A 21,092-nucleotide genomic window follows, 5' to 3' on the forward strand; every position below is an offset into this window, starting at 1 on the left:
AAGACCTTTGAAATAATTTCGAACAAAACATGTACAAGTTCGAAAGAGCTTTCAAATAATTTCGAACAAAACATGTACAAGTTCGAAATGAGCTTTCAAATAATTTCGAACAAAACATGTACAAGGCCCGTGCACTATAATGCTCACGCACTCATTGCAGCCAGAAACACCAATCAAGAAAGGCTCCTTGAAAAAATATGATTGCAATGAGACCTCCCAATTTGTTTCTTGACTTTTACATAAGTATTTTCTCATTTCTTTCTTTACCATGTTCACATATATGTAAAGCTGTAGTATTCCCGTGGAGGTGTGTATATATATACACGAGTGCCTTATTGAATGTGCGTCTGTTTTTTCTCTTTAAATTTTTTTATTACTTTGTTTTTTCCTGGGGATGGGGCATTCTACCGGATGCCAAACATTCTCCCGTTAGTTTAATTACTCTAACCGAGAGATCTTTTTTAAGGTTTTAACCGTCCCTTTAAGTGCTGTTGTTTTTCATGATGTATTTACGTGTGATCACCTAGTTTTCAGAATGTCACAAAACAACTTATATAGTGAATGTTCACAGATAAGGATCGCCTGCTACAAACTGACTGTTAACTAACTTTCTAAGATGTCTCTAATCTCGTTACGTCATGTATCTAGGTAACCAAAGATCCTTGCCTAGTCCTTTGCAATGTATTTTTTAAAATTAAAACCAAACTTTCCAATTAGATTTTAATTAACAATCTTCTAAACATTGTATTTGTTTTACATATTCTGGCTTAATTATTTCTACATTAAATTCCAGTTCTATCTCAAAACATCCGTTATAAAAACACTTTGTTATTTCGATAACATTGCGCGAGTTTAACTGTCGGTCATTCACCTCTCTACCCGGGACATTCGACGTTTGCCAGGCCATAATATTATAAAACTAACGCATTGATAAGCGCTAAGCCTCCTAGTAAAATCTAGAATATTTTTTCAAACATCTTGGCTATATTAGATGCTGATAGTTTCTTTAAAATTCATGTCCGAAAAAAGTTTTGATAAGCCTCCTTATATTAAACAGATTTAGTGTTTTCTATGAAATTTTCTTAAAGATTTCAACAAGATTTTAAGAAAACTTTTGAAACAAAAATGTAGTAGGCAAAAAAAATAAAATAAATAAATGTTCTGTCAGCAACAGTACAACTTCAAAATAGTCAATATCGCCCACCTCCAGAAGAGAGGGAATTCCTGTCCGTGATAACCGTGGTAAAAGAAGACACACTCCAATCGCCAAAAACACCCACACACACAGTTTGCAGGACACTGCCGACTCGTCTCTAGCCTCCTGCTTTTATAGTGGCCGGGATTTATCCATTTGCATAATCACATGAGACAGAAACGTGATTTTCCGAGAGTTGCATCGAGTAAATGCTAATAAAAACCCCCGGACGCCATCTTGGAATTCTCTTTTTCCCCCCAACTGGTGACACAACAGACATACCCGAGGTAAGCTCTTTTTCCCCTCATTTTAGTTATTGCTGCTTCTGCTACACTCCCCCCTGATCTCATGATCACAAATGGGGCAGGGGGGCAGTCGTCTCTGTCTGGTACTTCTCCGAAGAACCGGAGGCAGCACTTCCTCCCTGCCATCCTCCTCATCGCCATTATTGCCACCAGTCTGCTCCATAGGCGGTGTTTCACAATCAGGGCAGGGGGGGCAGTATTCGTTTCTGTCGGGTACTCCTTCGTAGAGGCAAGATGGGTGGTCCTTCCTCCGCTTCTTCAGTATGTACATTATATGGCTCAAAATCCTCTTCGTCGTCCTGCATCATACTCTCTGTCTTTTCAGAAGACATCATACTGTCTGAGTCTCCCTCTTCCTCCGATGTAACAACATAATGGCGAGGGCGCAAATCCTTCACGTGACGAGGCACACCGTCCACCAAAATCGACTGAAGGCTGATCACCTTGGTCATCTCACCCTTGCCGAACCTCGTGGTACATCGATTTTGCGGTCTTCTGACCCATACGCGATCTCCAACCTTTTAAAAGCTGTTCTTGGGACCTGGGGACGCAGTTGCGAGATTGGTCTCCTTTACTCGAACTTCGTATTGATAAATCCTGTTGGCAGGCGCAGTGGAGGGAGATGTGTCGTCTCTTAGTGTGATGTTATACCAGTAGACAGCCTCCTGTATGGGACAACACATTCTAGCCGCTATTCGTTTCACTGTACGATGACATCGCTCCGCTATGCCATTCCCGGCTGGAGCGTATGCACAACGGAATCGCAAGTGAACTCCCCATTTACATGCAAATGCTTGGAACATATTGCTGCAGAAAGCTGTGTCATTGTCTAAAAGGAGTTCATGCGGCGCGCCACGCTCGAGGAACACTGCCTCCAACTGATGAATCACGCTTGCCGAGTCCTGCCTTGCCAATTTCCTCCAAATGGAGAAACGCGATGGACCACAGTCTGTTAAAGTTAAAAAATGGAAGGTGCCATAATGCGTGATATCCATTCCAATTCTCTGCCAATTCTCTTTAACTTCCAGCTTTCCCTTTTCCCACCTGACTGACGCTGGGTCAATGGACTGACATTCCTCGCATTTCTGTATGACCGTTCTGACAGTTGCTTTTGTCGTGGTTGTCCACTATCTTTGTGAATAGCCATGATTTGACTCTCATCCAGCTCGTCTGTGTGGACCGCGCCTATCACTGGGTCAAGACCGTTTTTCTTTTTCATTGCCTCAAACCACCGCTGTGGCACTCGTGTCAGTCGGTCAGCAATGTTTCGTGCTGATGGAACCAGCGTCACATCCACTGTCAGCCCGTACTCTTTCACGAGCTCCTTAAGAGTGCTTAATCGCCTCCTAATAAGCATCTCGCTTGCTGCTTTGGTGCGTACTCGCGCCTTTCCAGTTAGCGTGTCCGAGACCCAATGGTATACGCAAACAGAATCTGTCTTTATGTGTAGCACCTTGCTCTGCCACTGGAGAGCCAAATTGATGCCTTTCAATACGGCATCCAGTTCAGCCAAGTTGATATGTTGAGAGTCATCTTCAGGTCGCAGCCAACATGCATCTTCCAGCACAGTTTCACACATCTCCAAGGCTGCCCCAATTGCTAGGGAGCTAGCATCGACCCATACATTCAGCTCTTCGCCGTCCACACACCAATTTCCCTGTGCTGGATCGTTCTACTGCGCAGATTTTAAGGTTTCAAACATCATACGATGTAGTACGGCGTCCCTTGCTTCATCATCCCAGTCCTTCGTTACCGAACTTACTCTCCTTCTGAGTATTCCGCAAGCCACACGAAGCCAACCGCACACCGGAAAGTGCCCGACAAGTCGACCACACAGGGAAAAGATTGTTCGTCGCGTAACAATACTGGGAGCCTCCGGAATTGCATTTCCTCGCTTCCACCGCAGTTCATTGCGTTCCATCCTGACTGCCAATCCCAGCACCCGTGCACCGTCCTTCAACTGCTCCGGGTTCTTGCACTCCAACCCGAACTGCGCGAGGTGTTCTCTCACACGGGTCGCGGGCACCACGTCTTCATTGACAAAAATGTCATCAATGTAAGCAGATGCTGCGCGGCTTATAACTTCTTCCTGAGATAGTACTTCGCTGACAATTGCTCTCATTATCAAGGGAGCCACATTCAAACCAAACCCCAGACGGGTCAGACAGTATTTTTTCCCATCGATTTCCACAGTCTGGTATGGCCACAGTGTCTCATGGACCCGGACTTGTAGGTATGCTCTTCTGAGGTCCAGTAGAGACACGTTAGCACCTTTTTGTCTCCACTCACGCAGCTTAGCCGCACAAACATCTGCGTTGGCCGTAAATGCGTCTACGTAATGATTTAGCTCCCGGTAGTCCATTACCGGGCGCACTTTGGCTTTGTTCTGCTGTATCACAGCCATCAGGGGAATTAGACCTTTGGGGGGTCCCAATTTATCCTCTGGGTATGGCACGAGCCAACCATTATCTATCCAGGTGTGGAGCTCCTGCGTGTATTCTTCACGAATTTCTGCTGGCACTGGGTACTCTGACACTCGATTATGCAGCCTTTCAGGGGGGTGGTCCACAGAACATTTCCACGATGCGGTCCACGTTCGGTTTTGATGGTCAAAGGTAGCAGTGAAATCTGGTTCATCGATAGAAATGGCTGCGCATTTAATACTTTTCCTGGCGCCCAGCCGCACTGATCCTGTAGGCTTGACAACGACACCTCCTAGAGCTTTTATGGCGTCGATCCCTAGAAGCAAGTCAAATCCCAGTGGCTTGCCATGCACCACCAACACATCGACTCTGGCAGACACACCTTCATCAGTGGATACAGAGACCGTTCCAACACCGCAGCACGCATGGGACATTCCACCAATTGTGTTGACATTTACGTTTGTTTTTCTCCAAGACCGGCACCGGTCTGCATGTAAAATTGTCCTGGAGCATCCTGTATCAATAAGCGCCAAACATCGCGTCCCGTCAACATGGATGCTTATCACCGGGAGCGTCGTGTTCACATCTTGGTTGGGAAGGAGACTTGCGCTTATGCGTCCTCCCCTTGCTCGTTTCCCGAGCAGTTCCGAGCCCAGTGTCCACTCTCACCGCAACGGTAACACCGTGTTCCACGTTTTCGAGTCCCTTGCAAGGTGGCCTTTAACATTGCATTTGAAACAGGTCACGTTAACAGGATTATTCTGGGCCCTGTTGTTGGGTGAGCGTGTGGCCGCAACCACATCCTGATTTTGTTCGCCAGTCGTCGTCAAAATTCTCGCTCTCGACATTAGCTCCCCCATTGTCAGGGCTTTGATGTTCGGCACCTGTTGAAGAACAATTGAGATGGTGTCAGGGAATCCAGTGACAAAAATTAATTTTGTGAGTCTCTCTGAGCTTTCTCCTGTGAATCCGGCCAATCCAACCAACTGCCTGATTTTGTTGGCGTACACATCCACACGTTCACCAGCCCATCTAACCATAATTATTTTTCTATATGCTGCAAACGCGTCATCAGTAAATGCCTCCTTTAATCGAGCCTCAATCTGGTCTATTTTCTTTTGATCGTCCTCCTCCATTTCCATGTAGAGGGCCAGCGCATCGCCTTCCAGGTATAAAGGTAGCAGACTCGCTACGTCATCCACCTGCTGAAGTTGTGCGACAAGTCTCACTTTTTTCAGCCACGCTACAACGTCTCCCTCGCCAGAGAACGGCTTGATAATATCACTGCTTATCCGCACCTTCGCCATATTCGGGCCGAAATAGCTTGAAACAAAAATGTAGTAGGCAAAAAATAAATAAATAAATAAATAAATGTTCTGTCAGCAACAGTACAACTTCAAAATAGTCAATATCGCCCACCTCCAGAAGAGAGGGAATTCCTGTCCGTGATAACCGTGGTAAAAGAAGACACACTCCAATCGCCAGAAACACCCACACACACAGTTTGCAGGACACTGCCGACTCGTCTCTAGCCTCCTGCTTTTATAGTGGCCGGGATTTATCCATTTGCATAATCACATGAGACAGAAACGTGATTTTCCGAGAGTTGCATGGGGTAAATGCTAATAAAAACCCCCGGACGCCATCTTGGAATTCTCTTTTTCCCCCCAACTGGTGACACAACAGACATACCCGAGGTAAGCTCTTTTTCCCCTCATTTTAGTTATTGCTGCTTCTGCTACAACTTTGTTTTCAGAAAATTTATTGAAATCAATTGAAATAATAGTTCATGCTGTCAATAATGAGAACACAATCAGGAATATTGTCACCTGCCTGTTTTTACTTCTTTTTAAATTTTCTTTAAAATGAGATTCCATATATAAAGAGTTGTAAGCTGTCTTAATCCGTCACTGAGTATCAAAAATTGAAAGGAGTGGAAGAAAGTTTCAGAAGTCGAAGTTTAACATTACTTTCTAAGTTTGCAGTAAACAATGTGACAAGTTATTACTTTCTAAGTTTGCAGTAAACAATGTGACAAATTATTTTAGTTTACGGCACACGAAAGAACACTCGAATTATGTATTTCTATTTTTGACGAATTGCAACAAAAACTTCTTTTGTTGAAGTAAATCTTCTGAAGTTATTTTTGTTATTAATTATAATTTTAAATCTATTTTACACTTATTTAAGTTAAAATTAACTACTATTATTCCTATTTTGTTGACTATAGGAATAAATTACATCTGTTGTTCTTTTTGGACGTTTTTTCTATCAACGAAAACAATTATTGTGGAACAACATGAAAATTGGCACAACTATTCCCATTTAGAGGAAGTAGTAGGTAATTCAAACTCTCCAGTAGTTATTGCTGGTTGCTTCTATGTGTATATCCGTGCCTGTGCAGTATATAATAATCCATTCCAGTTATCATTTGTCATTGAAAAATTGTCATGCTATTTTTTTAGGAGTTTCCGAATTGGATTCTTGTAAACAAAAATGTCAAAGCCGATGTTACATGGCGTGTTTATACGTTGTCTTTAAGGTGTTTTTTGCTTCTTTTTTATGTTGCCATTTCATCTAGTAGCTGCTATAGAGATATGTTTCTTTTCATGAATATAGATGGCGCAAGAAGACGTTCGCTGAGTTTTCATAAATGGTTTTATTTATAGAGAATCGATTCAGGAGGTAGAGACTAATGTTACTTGAGCTAAATATTTACTTATATACTTTCGAAGTTAACCAAAATAAATGGAGCATGCGGACAGAAACACCCTTGGAACATTCCGCTTTGATTATTTGTACATTAGTCACGGTGTCTCATTCGCATGGCTTCCACTGAGAGATTGAATAGAAAATTTTCTCCTGGCTTAAAAACGTGAAGTCATTCACTATCGTGTCTGTTTTTTAACGTTTGATCTTTGTCCTCACCCCCTAATATAACCTTGCGCACTTGTCTCAGGGAAGGGTTTATTTCCGAATGTCAAATTTTTCGAAAGGCTGAATTGTAGATCATAAAATCTACTTATTGTTAATTTTAGTTAGTTCACAGAAATTCTGATTGTCTTCAAACTTATATAGTGAATGTTCACAGATAAGGATCGCCTGCTACAAACTGACTGTTAACTAACTTTCTAAGATGTCTCTAATCTCGTTACGTCATGTATCTAGGTAACCAAAGATCCTTGCCTAGTCCTTTGCAATGTACTTTTTAAAATTAAAACCAAACTTACCAATTAGATTTTAATTAACAATCTTCTAAACATTGTATTTGTTTTACATATTCTGGCTTAATTATTTCTACATTTAATTCCAGTTCTATCTCAAAACATCCGTTATAAAAACACTTTGTTATTTCGATAACATTGCGCGAGTTTAACTGTCGGTCCTTCATCTCTCTACCCGGGACATTCGACGTTTCCCAGGCCATAATATTATAAAACTAACGCATTGATAAGCGCTAAGCCTCCTAGTAAAATCTAGAATATTTTTTCAAACATCTTGGCTATATCAGATGCTGATAGTTTCTTTAAAATTCATGTCCGACAAAGTTTTGATAAGCCTCCTTATATTAAACAGATTTAGTGTTTTCTATGAAATTTTCTTAAAGATTTCAACAAGATTTGAAGAAAACTTTGTTTTCAGAAAATTTATTGAAACCAATTGAAATAATAGTTCATGCTGGCAATAATGAGAACACAACCAGGAATATTGTCACTTGCCTGTTTTTACTTCTTTTTAAATTTTCTTTAAAATGAGATTCCATATATAAGGAGTTGTAAGCTGTCTTAATCCGTCACCGAGTATCAAAAATTGAAAGGAGTGGAAGAAAGTTTCAGAATTCGAAGTTTAACATTACTTTCTAAGTTTGCAGTAAACAATGTGACAAATTATTTTAGTTGACGGCACACGAAAGAACACTCGAATTATGTATTTCTATTTTTGACGAATTGCAACAAAAACTTCTTTTGTTGAAGTAAATCTTCTGAAGTTATTTTTGTTATTAATTATAATTTTAAATCTATTTTACACTTATTTAAGTTAAAATTAACTACTATTATTCCTATTTTGTTGACTATAGGAATAAATTACATCTGTTGTTCTTTTTGGACGTTTTTTCTATCAACGAAAACAATTATTGTGGAACAACATGAAAATTGGCACAACTGTTCCCATTTAGAGGAAGTAGTAGGTAATTCAAACTCTTCAGTAGTTATTGCTGGTTGCTTCTATGTGTATATCCGTGCCTGTGCAGTATATAATAATCCATTCCAGTTATCATTTGTCATTGAAAAATTGGCATGCTATTTTTTAGGAGTTTCCGAATTGGATTCTTGTAAACAAAAATGTCAAAGCCGATGTTACATGGCGTGTTTATACGTTGTCTTTAAGGTGTCTTTTGCTTCTTTTTTATGTTGCCATTTCATCTAGTAGCTGCTATAGAGATATGTTTCTTTTCATGAATATAGATGGCGCAAGGAGACGTTCGCTGAGTTTTCATAAATGGTTTTATTTATAGAGAATCGATTCAGGAGGTAGAGACTAATGTTACTTGAGCTAAATATTTACTTATATACTTTCGAAGTTAACCAAAATAAATGGAGCATGCGGACAGAAACACCCTTGGAACATTCCGCTTTGATTATTTATACATTAGTCACGGTGTCTCATTCGCATGGCTTCCACTGAGAGATTGAATAGAAAATTTTCTCCTGGCTTAAAAACGTGAAGTCATTCACTATCGTGTCTGTTTTTTAAAGTTTGATCTTTGTCCTCACCCCCTAATATAACCTTACGTCACTTGTCTCAGGGAAGGATTTCGTTCAATAGATCTCGGTTATCACTATGCACTCGGTGTGGTCATTGTCAAAATCCATACTAGCTGACTTAATCATTATTGACGTAGAGTCTCTGATATGTAACACAAATACGGGTTTATTTCCGAATGTCAAATTTTTCGAAAGGCGTTAAATCAGTCATTTATGATCTGAATTGTAGATCATAAAATCTACTTATTGTTAATTTTAGTTAGTTCACAGACATTCTGATTGTCTTCAAACTTAGAAAAGTATGAAGTTCAATAGATAAACTACTACTGAGAAATTTTGCATTTCATAAACTTACCTTGATTATTTTCCATAGTGCTTGAAAAACACACGAAATCCTTCACTCTGAGACAAATAACAGTATACTGAATGTAAGCAATTGACATTTGCAATCTGGAGGGATCTGGCGTCTATACAGATACTGAACTAATACGTACAAGGCGTGTTTGAGTCAATTCTCAAGTTATTTATGCCATTATATGCATTTATTTACGAGTTAACGAATTAGTTGAACGAGGTAATAAAACGGTTAATAAAAAATACATTAATTGTAACCGTGGATGATAACATAAAATTTCAATAATTATATTCGTAAATATTGAACTATAATTACAGTCATTGTTGTCATATATTTAGAATTTATTAAATCTTGGTCAGTGATAGCAGGGTCATAGCAATTGTGTGTTTATCTAATTTTGATTGTTTTTTCATGGTCATAATGTAAAAAGTGAATTAGCATAAACCAAATCAGCGGGTTAATTAAAAGCAAAATATTCTTATTCAGTTAGTTAAGATACTTAGTTAAAAAAGCAATTTCTATTGCCTTTGGTAACAGTTATTTGTTGTATATTTATTTTGTCACCACTTTTTTCTTTTATTGCTTATCTGGAAACATCAACAGGAATTTTATAAGGCGTCTCAGGAGATCGGTGAAAAAAAGTGTATTTCTCTCGCAACTTTGAAAATTATCAAGTAATATCTAGAACTATTGCTTTCTGAGCACCGAACAAAATTATCCTGTTCTTGTCCACAGTTCATCTGACGAACTAATTACATTGAAAGGACTGATACTGAAAGAAATTCGCCGACTATAGCAAGTTTCAACTGTTACACCCAAGACCAAGTATTTTGGCTTCAATCCCAGCGGTTCAAAGGTGGCACATATGAACGTGTATTCAACCTTAGAACACATGGGGTTTAACGGAGACATTTGAATGTGAACTTTCAAACTTTTATATTAGAGGTTCAGCTGCTACACTTGACTATTAAAGCATTGAACCTATTGAATTCATCTGTTTCATTTGGAAGCGAGTATTACAGATGTCGATCTGATATAAATGTACGGAAGCTATCCCAGTAAGCTATAGAGGACCGATATACTGTACGATTCAGAGGTATGTCTTTTTTTTTTTTTTTACACAGTGATCACCACTTATCAAGGCCCGGAAGCCACTCAGGGATAAGGGTTATTGCAAGTACATTAAGTTAGTGAGGAAAAGAGGACTTATTACATTATGAGGCAATCCTGGGTTTCTTTGGTCTTGTGGGCTGGCGCCGAGCCCTATTGCCACACCCAGGATATGCCAGCGGCTACCTTAATGCATTAGGGGATCACCACCATCTTCAGCATATTCAGGTACACCTTGGTGTTGACTTTCAAGCCAACTTCGAAGATTGAAACCACACCTAAGACTATAAACGTGATCGGAAACTTGGTTTTCATTACCCTCGGAAGGTCCCTGTAATTCGTAGCAATCCAACGATGCATTTCGAGGGTGCTGGCGATGGTTAAGTTGTGATAAGTTGGAGCATGACTTGGACAGAGGCGCATCTCCAATCTGGCTTGTTGGACATTATGTCACTTTCAGACATGATAGAAGCTCCTATTGCTCTTGAGATTTGTACACAACTGGCAAACTAGCAGATGGTATGCAGCAAAAAAACAAAACAAAAAAAACAAAAAAAAAAACAGAAGAAAAAAAGAAAAATAATTTTCAACAAACGGTTATGGTAACATGTCACCTTTTCTAGCGCGACAAATTCTTTATTCCACCTGTATCATATTGATATTTTAATCTGAAAAAAAAATGCTGAAATAAAAATTAAAATTAAGTAAAAAAAAAAAAACACAACAAAAGAACACAATTTTATTAGATTTTATTCAAGTTTTAAAGATTCTGAATTCATTCTTTTTATTATATAACTTTTATTAAGTTTACAAAGAAAACGCATTTAAATAGAAAAGCTCACAGTATATTCTGGATAGTTTTTTAAGCCGAAGAAAAATTAAGCTAAAAATAAAACATTTTGTAATAGATGCACGCATTTATGTGTAATGAAATTGTTTGTATTAACACCTTTTTTATTCTGTACAGGCGAAATTTTGTTAAATGCAATTTGGCATTTTTTCACACACCAAAACAAATAAATTAAATATTATATTTACATTTGTTATATACATTTGTTTTTTTATGTCATTAAAAGAAAGTTTTCTACAACACGTTTTACTTAATATTTTTTCGTTCATCAACACTAATATATAAAATAATCATTAATATTGAAAATATAACAATAATAACATTATGTAAATATAACACAAGTATTCGGTGATCAAGCTTTTTTATCAATTCAAACGACTTCCGATTTAAAATATCGTGGGAAGAAAACGGTGTTATAAATCCGAAACCCACGTTATATTACGTTACTTAATTACTATATCGTATGTATTGATGTAGTTTAGATATATTTGGACACTTAATTATTTTAATTATTATATGTGAAAATTTTAAAATTATTTTGAATAATAGTGAGAAGGGATTAATTCAGGCTTATGCGCATAAGCCTAAGGAATCCTAGAGTGGATAAAACGCGGCATATTCAGTGTAGCTTAATCGGCATATATATTTTATAACTTACTATATATATATATACCTACGTATTGAACACTTTTGAAGTAAATACTTAAAGTTTACGCATAAATTTATATTTTCGTATATTAATTTTATGTAAGTAACTGAAATAGTTATATATAAATACATATATATATATATATATATATATATATATCATTTTTTAATGAATATAAGCCTTAAAACATATGTAAAATATATTTACCGAATACATATGCAAATAAATATATTTGTTAAACACATTTGTAAATATATTTGTATATATATATATATATATACATATACATATATATATATATATATATATATATATATATATGAATAAACATTTATTTTAAACACTATTACTGAATACTCTTTTATTTTACCTACATTTTCTTCATGGTATTTAGATGGTGTAACACCGTTTATTTCTAACGTGTTCTGAACTGGAACCGCTTCGATTGGTAAAAAACGCCAGGTCACCAGCTTGTCTAATAAGTTTGGCATTGGTTATTTTTAATAATAAAAACAACAACAATTAACATTATTTGAATTTTTCGTGGTTTACTATGTTTAATCCGTTCAACTCACATCCGGGTATTTTTCTTTTGTTGTTTTTGATAGTTTCTTTCTACTGCGAAATGAAGGATCTTGGCCTAAGGCACTTGTCCTGTTTTAAAACTGGATCAGAAAGCGAAAATTAATCGATGATAGCAAATAATGCCCGCTTTAAAATAGCAAATATATCTTACCTCAATTTTATGAGTTAGAATGTAACCCTATAAATATGTATCCTCACAAATCAAATTCGCAAATTTTTATATAAGAAATACCAATTTATAACCATTTTATTTTACGAAAGTTGGCTGAAAAGTCGTCGGCTGATTATGGCGGAGTTAGGCTCGATCTCTAACTTCTTTACTATATCAATACAAACAATAAATACAGCTTAACGTATATGTTATGAGAACCATTTGACATCGTTGTGTTAGCAATTTAAAATATATTCAGGTTGACAACGTTGCAAAATTATATGATGATTCTGTAATATAATCAATAACTCAAAGGTGAGTAATTGAATTTAAGATGGAAAGCGAGGGTGTTTGAAAATGACCGAAAGTTTGAAACTAGTGTCAGCCTTTTTGCTTTCATAAAAATAGGATCAATGACAGGCGATTGACTATAGATGGAATATACACTTCTAGTATGTTTCTTGCGAGAGAGTTGAGAATATTTGGCGCAAGAACTTGGCATGGACAGAGTTCATGTTCGGTGAGGCCATGTCTTTTATCATTATTTGTGGATCTACCATTAGAAAGTATTTAAACTGTTTTTTAGTCGCTGTGTCGTGTTGGATCCCAGTAAATAATTCTAGGGTATTGTACAGTCTGGCATTTAAGCTACATGAAAAGCCCAGCGAGGCTGGCCTTTCTTAGTTTTTTGTGGGGCGTGGCGGAACGAGTGAATACTTCTGTGTTTGGTATTCTTTACTGTCAACAAATGCCAAGTAGTTTACTCAGTCTGGTAGTGGGGAAACGATTTAGTTTCCTGGCGTGGTGCTGGTAGACAGCCCATGACTCACATCCATAGAGTAGAGTGGTAAGTACGACAACTTTGTAGGTCTTTCCTTCTGTCATGGAGGTTCTGCTTCTTTTCTCCCATAAATTCTCGCTTGCATGCACGCATAACCAAGAGACTTTCCATATTTACTCGCAAGCAACAGTTTTTGACACCGCAGCTGCATATACTTAAACAGAAAAGATAATAGATGGTGACATATAACATAAAACAAAATTAATTAAAAAATGCTAATATATAACACCAAGGGCAGAAATGCCTGTATACGTCTTGCCAAAAGAGAAAACTAAGAACGTGACGGCGACAGCGAATTTGATCCACGAGCCGGGCAAGAGAGATTTTGAAACATGTTGCGGTGACACAGACCGGTAAGCACGGACCGGCGTGGGATGAACATGTAACCCCGTCACGGTCTACGAAATAGACGTGTCGAGACGACAGAGTTTAGTTTAGATGAGAAACGAGATGAACTATAAAAAACAAGATGCAGAGTCATTGGAAAAGTACCGTTAATAAATGCCCTTTGTTAAAAACTAAAAAAAAAAAAAAAAAGAAAAGCCGAGTCGAATTTCTTCCCTTTATTCGTTTCCGACAACATGTTGGGATCGTTAACATGTAATAAATACGTAACAGCCGTAAGACCACCGATGGAAAAAATGTGTACAGTGAGTCTAAACCTTATTTGATTCTATGCACAGTGATTAGCTTAATCACCCTATGAACTTTTCAGCCAACTCTCGTATATTTTCTAATAGAGCAATTTATATCAATAGAAACATTCAAGAAAGTGAACATTGTCATGTATTCCTTTTTTTTTACACTAAATTCTATGCTGTTTTTCAGGGACGAATGTGTGTTCATATGTCATATTAATATACTTCATTAGGATATTTGAAAGCTCTAAAAATAAGATTGGTGTAGTTTGGGAATTAACAGCTAAGATTTGAAAGGTTGAATGCAAAGAGATAATTTTAAACAAATACAAAAGGTGATTAAAAAGCTATGCAAGTTGGAAATCAATGTTCGTAACCAACATATGAAATTAAATTGCTGATCTTTAAATGTCACACCTGAATAGCAATATGCCTGGTATATCTATAACTGATTTTTTTTTTCGATTATACTATAGTAAGGACAGTACAAAATGCCGCTAAAATGGCTGGCAACAAGAGTGAATTAGTGGACGGGCTGTAAATTCTGCCGGATTAAATTTCTAGTCCAAATGTTGTTTCATCTGAATGCGGTATATTCAACGCAGAACGTTTACTTTAACCTTATAATATGTCTGCTGTCCCTTTAGGAAGATTCGTTTAGATTCTGAAATACTATCATGTTTGTATGTGTATATCATTTATTTATATGAGTGTTAATATCATAGTAGGCGAATCTTAATTTTAATTGTGCTATCTGATTACATAGAGCAGATTCCAAAAATCATTTTAAAAATTATGGACTCTATTCAATCGTTATTCGAACATTTTTTGTGCCGACAGAACAAGTCCATCAATTGAATTTCTTTGGAAAGTTTTGCCCCTACTACCCGTTTTTTCTCCCACGCAGTGTTATTTGAATCGTTTTTTACACCGATGTTTAAATTGTTTGTTTGGCACTTTAAATTCCCTCTGGTGTCCTATTTCCGTCAATAATATTATTTTGAATTATACTATCGATGTTCTCCTGACGAGATGATGTTTGTAAGAGCTCGATAGCGTTTTCCATCTATCATATTTAAATGTATTTACAAATTTTGTACCTTAAAACATTCATAAATATACCAAACACTGACTCAACAATTGTTTAGTATCGCAAAACTTTTTACACATATAAAGTTATCCGGAACATTAGGTCTGCCTTTACGGAAATAGCTCCAGACAAGTCTTGAAGGCAGATAATGTAAATCGCAAACAATACTAGTTCAAGATAAAGAATTATCTAACGATACATTTTAGTTAAGTTATATCATCTCTGAATCGATCGTACACTGTTCCTTGTTGTTTTATCTTAATATCCACGTAAATTATACTAATTTATTAACATCCTTTCCCTCCTATTTAATCTACGTTGTCATTAGATGATTGAACTCCACAGGTTAGATATATAATAAATTACACTTTCTTAGTTTCAGGCTTTTGCTTCTAAATGGCATCTATTAAAATAAAAAAATATAGTGTAGAAAACTTTCTGAAATTTACGAACTCAACATTGAATGGGCGAGATTTTGCTGCTAGATGAATTTGTCGGGGTTATGTACGCCGAGGTGTCACAAGTTCGTCAAAGCACATTCGATTTAAGCACTTGCAAAACATGTACAGGGACGCAACATTGGATCTTGGTTGACAGTGCGCTCTCTATTAGATATGAGACTTACTTTTGAACCTTATATATGCGGGAAAGGCTCGTGTTAGATGCACCAACCCTGGTATAGCAATAATACTTTGTGCACGGGTAAACGATAGCTTTTTATAGATATAGGATGCCCTTTGGTGTGAGTAATTTTCTAGCACGATAGATGTAACCCACCTTCTTTGCAGCAGGCTTGGCAATGTCTTTAATGTATTCATGCTTGCTGTGAATGTTACGCCAAGGAGTTTGAACGATGTATTATTATTATATTTTTTTTTGCATCGCATAAAATTAAATTTATTTTTAAATTCCAGACCTTCTGAAGTGGTTGAGAAGGTTTATTTTAATTGTAAAAGGAAAGAAGTTTATTCTAAGTAGCATAAACTGTTGCAATGTAATTAAGACTTTATTGTCTTTTAAACATGAGTGAGTAATGATTTTCGGGTACGTTGATTATTTTCATGTTTTTAATTTTTGGAGAAATTCGAGGACAAACTAAATAATACAAAGTCATAGAAGATTGAACAGTATAGAGGGTCGATTGTAATGGTCAGAGATAAGGTTACTGACGAATGTATGTCGGCAGGTGTGAGAAAAACCAGCATGAGAAAATGTAGTTCGAGTCCAACCAAACTATCAGTCAACCAACTTTACAACCTTGTTTGATAATGCACCCGGAGAATATATTCCTATCAACTTATCAAGAAAATCACGAACTGGGAAATAAGTTTATTTCGTAACTTGTCTGATAATAAGTAAACTGCTACCTGGCAAATATACCCGGTGAACCAAGTTCAAGAGAAGTACAATAATTGCACTCAAAGGAACGGTTAGAATTAAAAAAAAAGATCTCTCGATTGGAGTGACTGAAATAATGGGTGAATGTCTTGCATCCGGTTGAATTCCCCATCTCTAGCAAAAACAAAATAAGATAATAAAAACAAAAACAAAAATGCTAGACACCTGTGTTAAATGTGTTCTTTGTTGTAATACATTGGCACAAACAAAAACAATAACAATATGAGATCCTAGCTTATTTAATGTTCTGTTTCCAAACATACAGAAATCACGATTATTGCTAGACAAAAATATATAATCTTGTCTACTGAAAATTCTATGTGTCTGTTGAATATAGTTTACAACTTCTAAACAAAGCTTATTTCGAAGCGATCAATATCGGGTGGAAATGGTAAAAGCGCGTTTTTTTTTTTTTTTAGCAACTTTTCGAATTTTGTAATTCTATTGTTATTAACTAATACTTTCTATAAAATTCTATAAACTAATTCTTCGGCTAAGGAGTGTGTGACTCCACGCTCAGACTGTGTTAGATTCTCTGAAACTTATGGCAGAGCATTATATATATTTTTTGATTTTAAGTTTACTTTAGTGTTTTTTTAATTTTATTTACAACAATTCAGTAACAATGGATGTTTCCAGGTTAAATATTTACCAAGCGAACACGTTTAAATTAATATTTTAACTTTCAAAAATTACAAATAAATTTTACAGAAAAATATTTTAGTAAGAAACAAGTGACAGTTTTTTAAAATTTTTGCATCGCATTAAATTCAATTTAATTTAAAATTCAAGACATTCTGTACGACAGGTTTGGATGTATTTTAATATGCTGATCTCTGTTTGGGATTGATATTTTAATTTTGAAGCGAATCATAAAAATTATTTGCATAAACTATTTTTATTCAGTATTTCGCACATTTAAAAAACATTATTTTTTATAACAATTTATTCGCCTTTAAAAATGTTCGCTTGGTTACAATGAGATCTCTTGTACTGTGCGAAATTCTGAATTATTTTATAACATGCTCTACGCATGCACAATATAAGTTTTCTTTTAGCTGTGAATATGCGTGGAATACTGACAATCTACGTTAAAGAAGACTACTTATTAATGTTTCCATTTCAAACCTGTGCAGATAACGTACAGTTTTTTGTATAGAGTAATATCTTCAATAGAACATTTTTATTCGGTGTTTTTAAGAGAATATTTGATGATTAATGTTCATAACAAGCGTTCGATTTTCACTTCAGTATTTGAAACTTTCTCTGAAAACAGATTTTCCAAAAGGATTCTAGCAATGTCTATTAAGTTTTACGATGGATGTAGATTTAAAAAACAATCTGATGGAAGAAGTAATAATTTATTTTCTTACGTCTTCTTTTTCATTTTTACATTTTTTTTATCATTTTCTTGTTTCTTCTTTATCTTCTTCATCCTTTCCATCTCTGATGGCACTCCAATCAGAATTACAACCACATGCCATCGGTGGTCCAGTTATATTGATTTTACTCCCAAAAGATGAGCGTAGTGTAAGAAAGAGAGAGGGAGGAAACAGATGTAGGTGGGAGGTTGTTTATCGATGTCTTCGCAGTTATCGTTTGCACAGACTCTCAAACACTCTGAAGATGGCGGATCGAACTTCCTGATAGGTGAGCCAGAGAAGCGGGTTGAGACCGAGGAAAGAAATGGACAACAGGTAGAATATGTGGGGACGATCCGTGGGTGGCATGCAGTTGTTGGTCTTGCAGAACGCCATCAGGGCGCTCTCACAGTTGTACGGAAAGCTCATGGCGAGGAAGAAGAAATTCACGAGGCACACAGAAAACAAAGAATTCCGCTCGCGGTACGGGTAAGGCAGCTGCGGGTGACCCTGCTCGTCGAACATATGGGTCCCGTCCGGATGCCGCCGGTGAAGCGGATGAAGTACTACAGTGATGAGAATGGCCAAGGTGAGGGCCATAATCGCCAGAGCCGGGATGAAATACATGACAAACGGGGACACCTGCGCATATTCCTTGTGGAGGGCGTAGACGCACATGCCGGGGACATTCGGGAAGACGTGTTTGCCCTTCACCCAGACAACAATCACCATAATTATCCCGAGGATCCACGGGAAGATGATCATGAGGATGATGGCAATAACCTTCATATTCTTTACGTAGCGTTTCACGTCGAGAACAAACAAGAGGCGATCAATATTCATCATGACGATTATAAGGGCCGAGATACAACTCATCGTCACATCCATTAAGACCCAAGCTTCGCAAAATCTGTGGAAGAAGAAATAAAAAAGAACAAAATTAAATGAAATCTTCAGTATTTTTTACAAAGTGAAAAGCAAATAACAGAGAAACTTCGTCACATTTTGGAACACATTATTATGTTTCATTTGAAAAAAAATACAATTAATGATATATAACATTTTATTAAATAATTAAAAACATTTTTATAACATTTTATTAAATAATTAAAAACATTTTTATAACGTTTTATCAAATAATTAAAAACATTTTTATAACATTTTATTAAATAATTAAAAACATTTTTATAACTTTTTATTAAATAATTAAAAACATTTTTTATAACTTTTTATTAAATAATTAAAAACATTTTTATAACATTTTATTAAATAATTAAAAACATTTTTATAACTTTTTATCAAATAATTAAAAACATTTTTTATAACTTTTTATCAAATAATTAAAAACATTTTTATAACATTTTATTAAATAATTAAAAACATTTTTATAACATTTTATTAAATAATTAAAAACATTTTTTATAACATTTTATTAAATAATTAAAAACATTTTTATAACTTTTTATCAAATAATTAAAAACATTTTTTATAACATTTTATTAAATAATTAAAACATTTTTATAACATTTTATTAAATAATTAAAAACATTTTTATAACTTTTTATTAAATAATTAAAAACCTTTTTATAACATTTTATTAAATTATTAAAAACATTTTTTATAACTTTTTATTAAATAATTAAAAAAATTTATAACATTTTATTAAATAATTAAAGAAAATTTATAACTTTTTATTAAATAATTAAAAAAAAATTTATAACTTTTTATTAAATAGTTAAAAACATTTTAATAACTTTTTATTAAATAATTAAAAACATTTTTATAACTTTTTATTTAATAATTAAAAACATTTTTTAAAACTTTTTATTAAATAATTAAAAACATTTTTATAACTTTTTATTAAATAAATAAAAACATTTTTATAACATTTTATTAAATAATTAAAAACATTTTTATAACATTTTATTAAATAATTAAAAACATTTTTATAACATTTTATTTAATAATTAAAAAACATTTTTTATAACTTTTTATTAAATAATTAAAAACATTTTTTATAACATTTTATTAAATAATTAAAAACATTTTTTATAACATTTTATTAAATAATTAAAAACATTTTTTATAACTTTTTTATCAAATAATTAAAAACATTTTTATAACATTTTATTAAATAATTAAAAACATTTTTTATAACTTTTTTATCAAATAATTAAAAAAATTTTTATAACATTTTATAAATTAATTTAAAACATTTTTTATAACATTTTATTAAATAATTAAAAACATTTTTTATAACTTTTTTATCAAATAATTAAAAACATTTTTATAACTTTTTATTAAATATTTAAAAACATTTTTTATAACATTTTATTAAATAATTAAAAACATTTTTTATAACATTTTATTAAATAATTAAAAACATTTTTTATAACATTTTATTAAATAATTAAAAACATTTTTATAACATTTTATTAAATAATTAAAAACATTTTTTATAACATTTTATTAAATAATTAAAAACATTTTTTAAAACATTTTATTAAATAATTAAAAACATTTTTATAACATTTTATTAAATAATTAAAAACATTTTTATAACATTTTATTAAATAATTTCAAACATTTTTATAACATTTTATTAAATAATTAAAAACATTTTTATAACATTTTATTAAATAATTAAAAACATTTTTTATAACTTTTTATTCAATAATAAAAAACATTTTTTATAACATTTTATTAAATAATTAAAAACATTTTTTACAATATTTTATTTAATAATAAAAAACATTTTTTATAACATTTTATTAAATAATTAAAAACATTTTTTATAACATTTTATTAAATAATTAAAAACATTTTTAACATTTTATTTAATAATTAAAAACATTTTTTATAACATTTTATTAAATAATTAAAAACATTTTTTTATAACTTTTTATTAAATTATTAAAAACATTTTTTATAACATTTTATTAAATAATTAAAAACATTTTTTATAACATTTTATTAAATAATTAAAAACATTTTTATAACTTTTTATAAATAATTAAAAACATTTTTTATAACATTTTATTAAATAATTAAAAACATTTTTATAACTTTTTATTAAATAATTAAAAACATTTTTATAACTTTTTATTTAATAATTAAAAACATTTTTTATAACTTTTTATTAAATAATTAAAAACATTTTCTATAACTTTTTATTAAATAATAAAAACATTTTTTATAACTTTTTATTAAATAATTAAAAACATTTTTTATAACTTTTTATTAAATAATTAAAAACATTTTTATAACTTTTTATTTAATAATTAAAAACATTTTTTATAACTTTTTATTAAATAATTAAAAATATTTTTTATAACATTTTATTAAATAACTAAAAACATTTTTATAACTTTTTAT

General features: G+C 33.4%; 1 protein-coding gene across 1 annotated transcript in view; it reads right to left on the minus strand.

The window, feature by feature from the left end:
• Nucleotides 1–10,889: 10,889 nt before the first annotated feature.
• The window catches only part of LOC145270368 (D(1B) dopamine receptor-like), a 1,085,834-nt gene continuing 1,075,631 nt past the window's right edge, over nt 10,890–21,092 (minus strand). Inside the window, exon 5 of the mRNA XM_080126021.1 lies at nt 10,890–18,627. Within this exon, the coding sequence (XP_079982147.1) occupies nt 17,949–18,627 (679 nt within the window). The 3' untranslated portion in view covers nt 10,890–17,948. The remainder of the gene's footprint in view (nt 18,628–21,092) is intronic.

This window comes from Euprymna scolopes, chromosome 4 (genome assembly GCF_053919585.1).
Source record: "Euprymna scolopes isolate OS-2025 chromosome 4, ASM5391958v1, whole genome shotgun sequence".
Taxonomy (NCBI): domain Eukaryota; kingdom Metazoa; phylum Mollusca; class Cephalopoda; order Sepiida; family Sepiolidae; genus Euprymna; species Euprymna scolopes.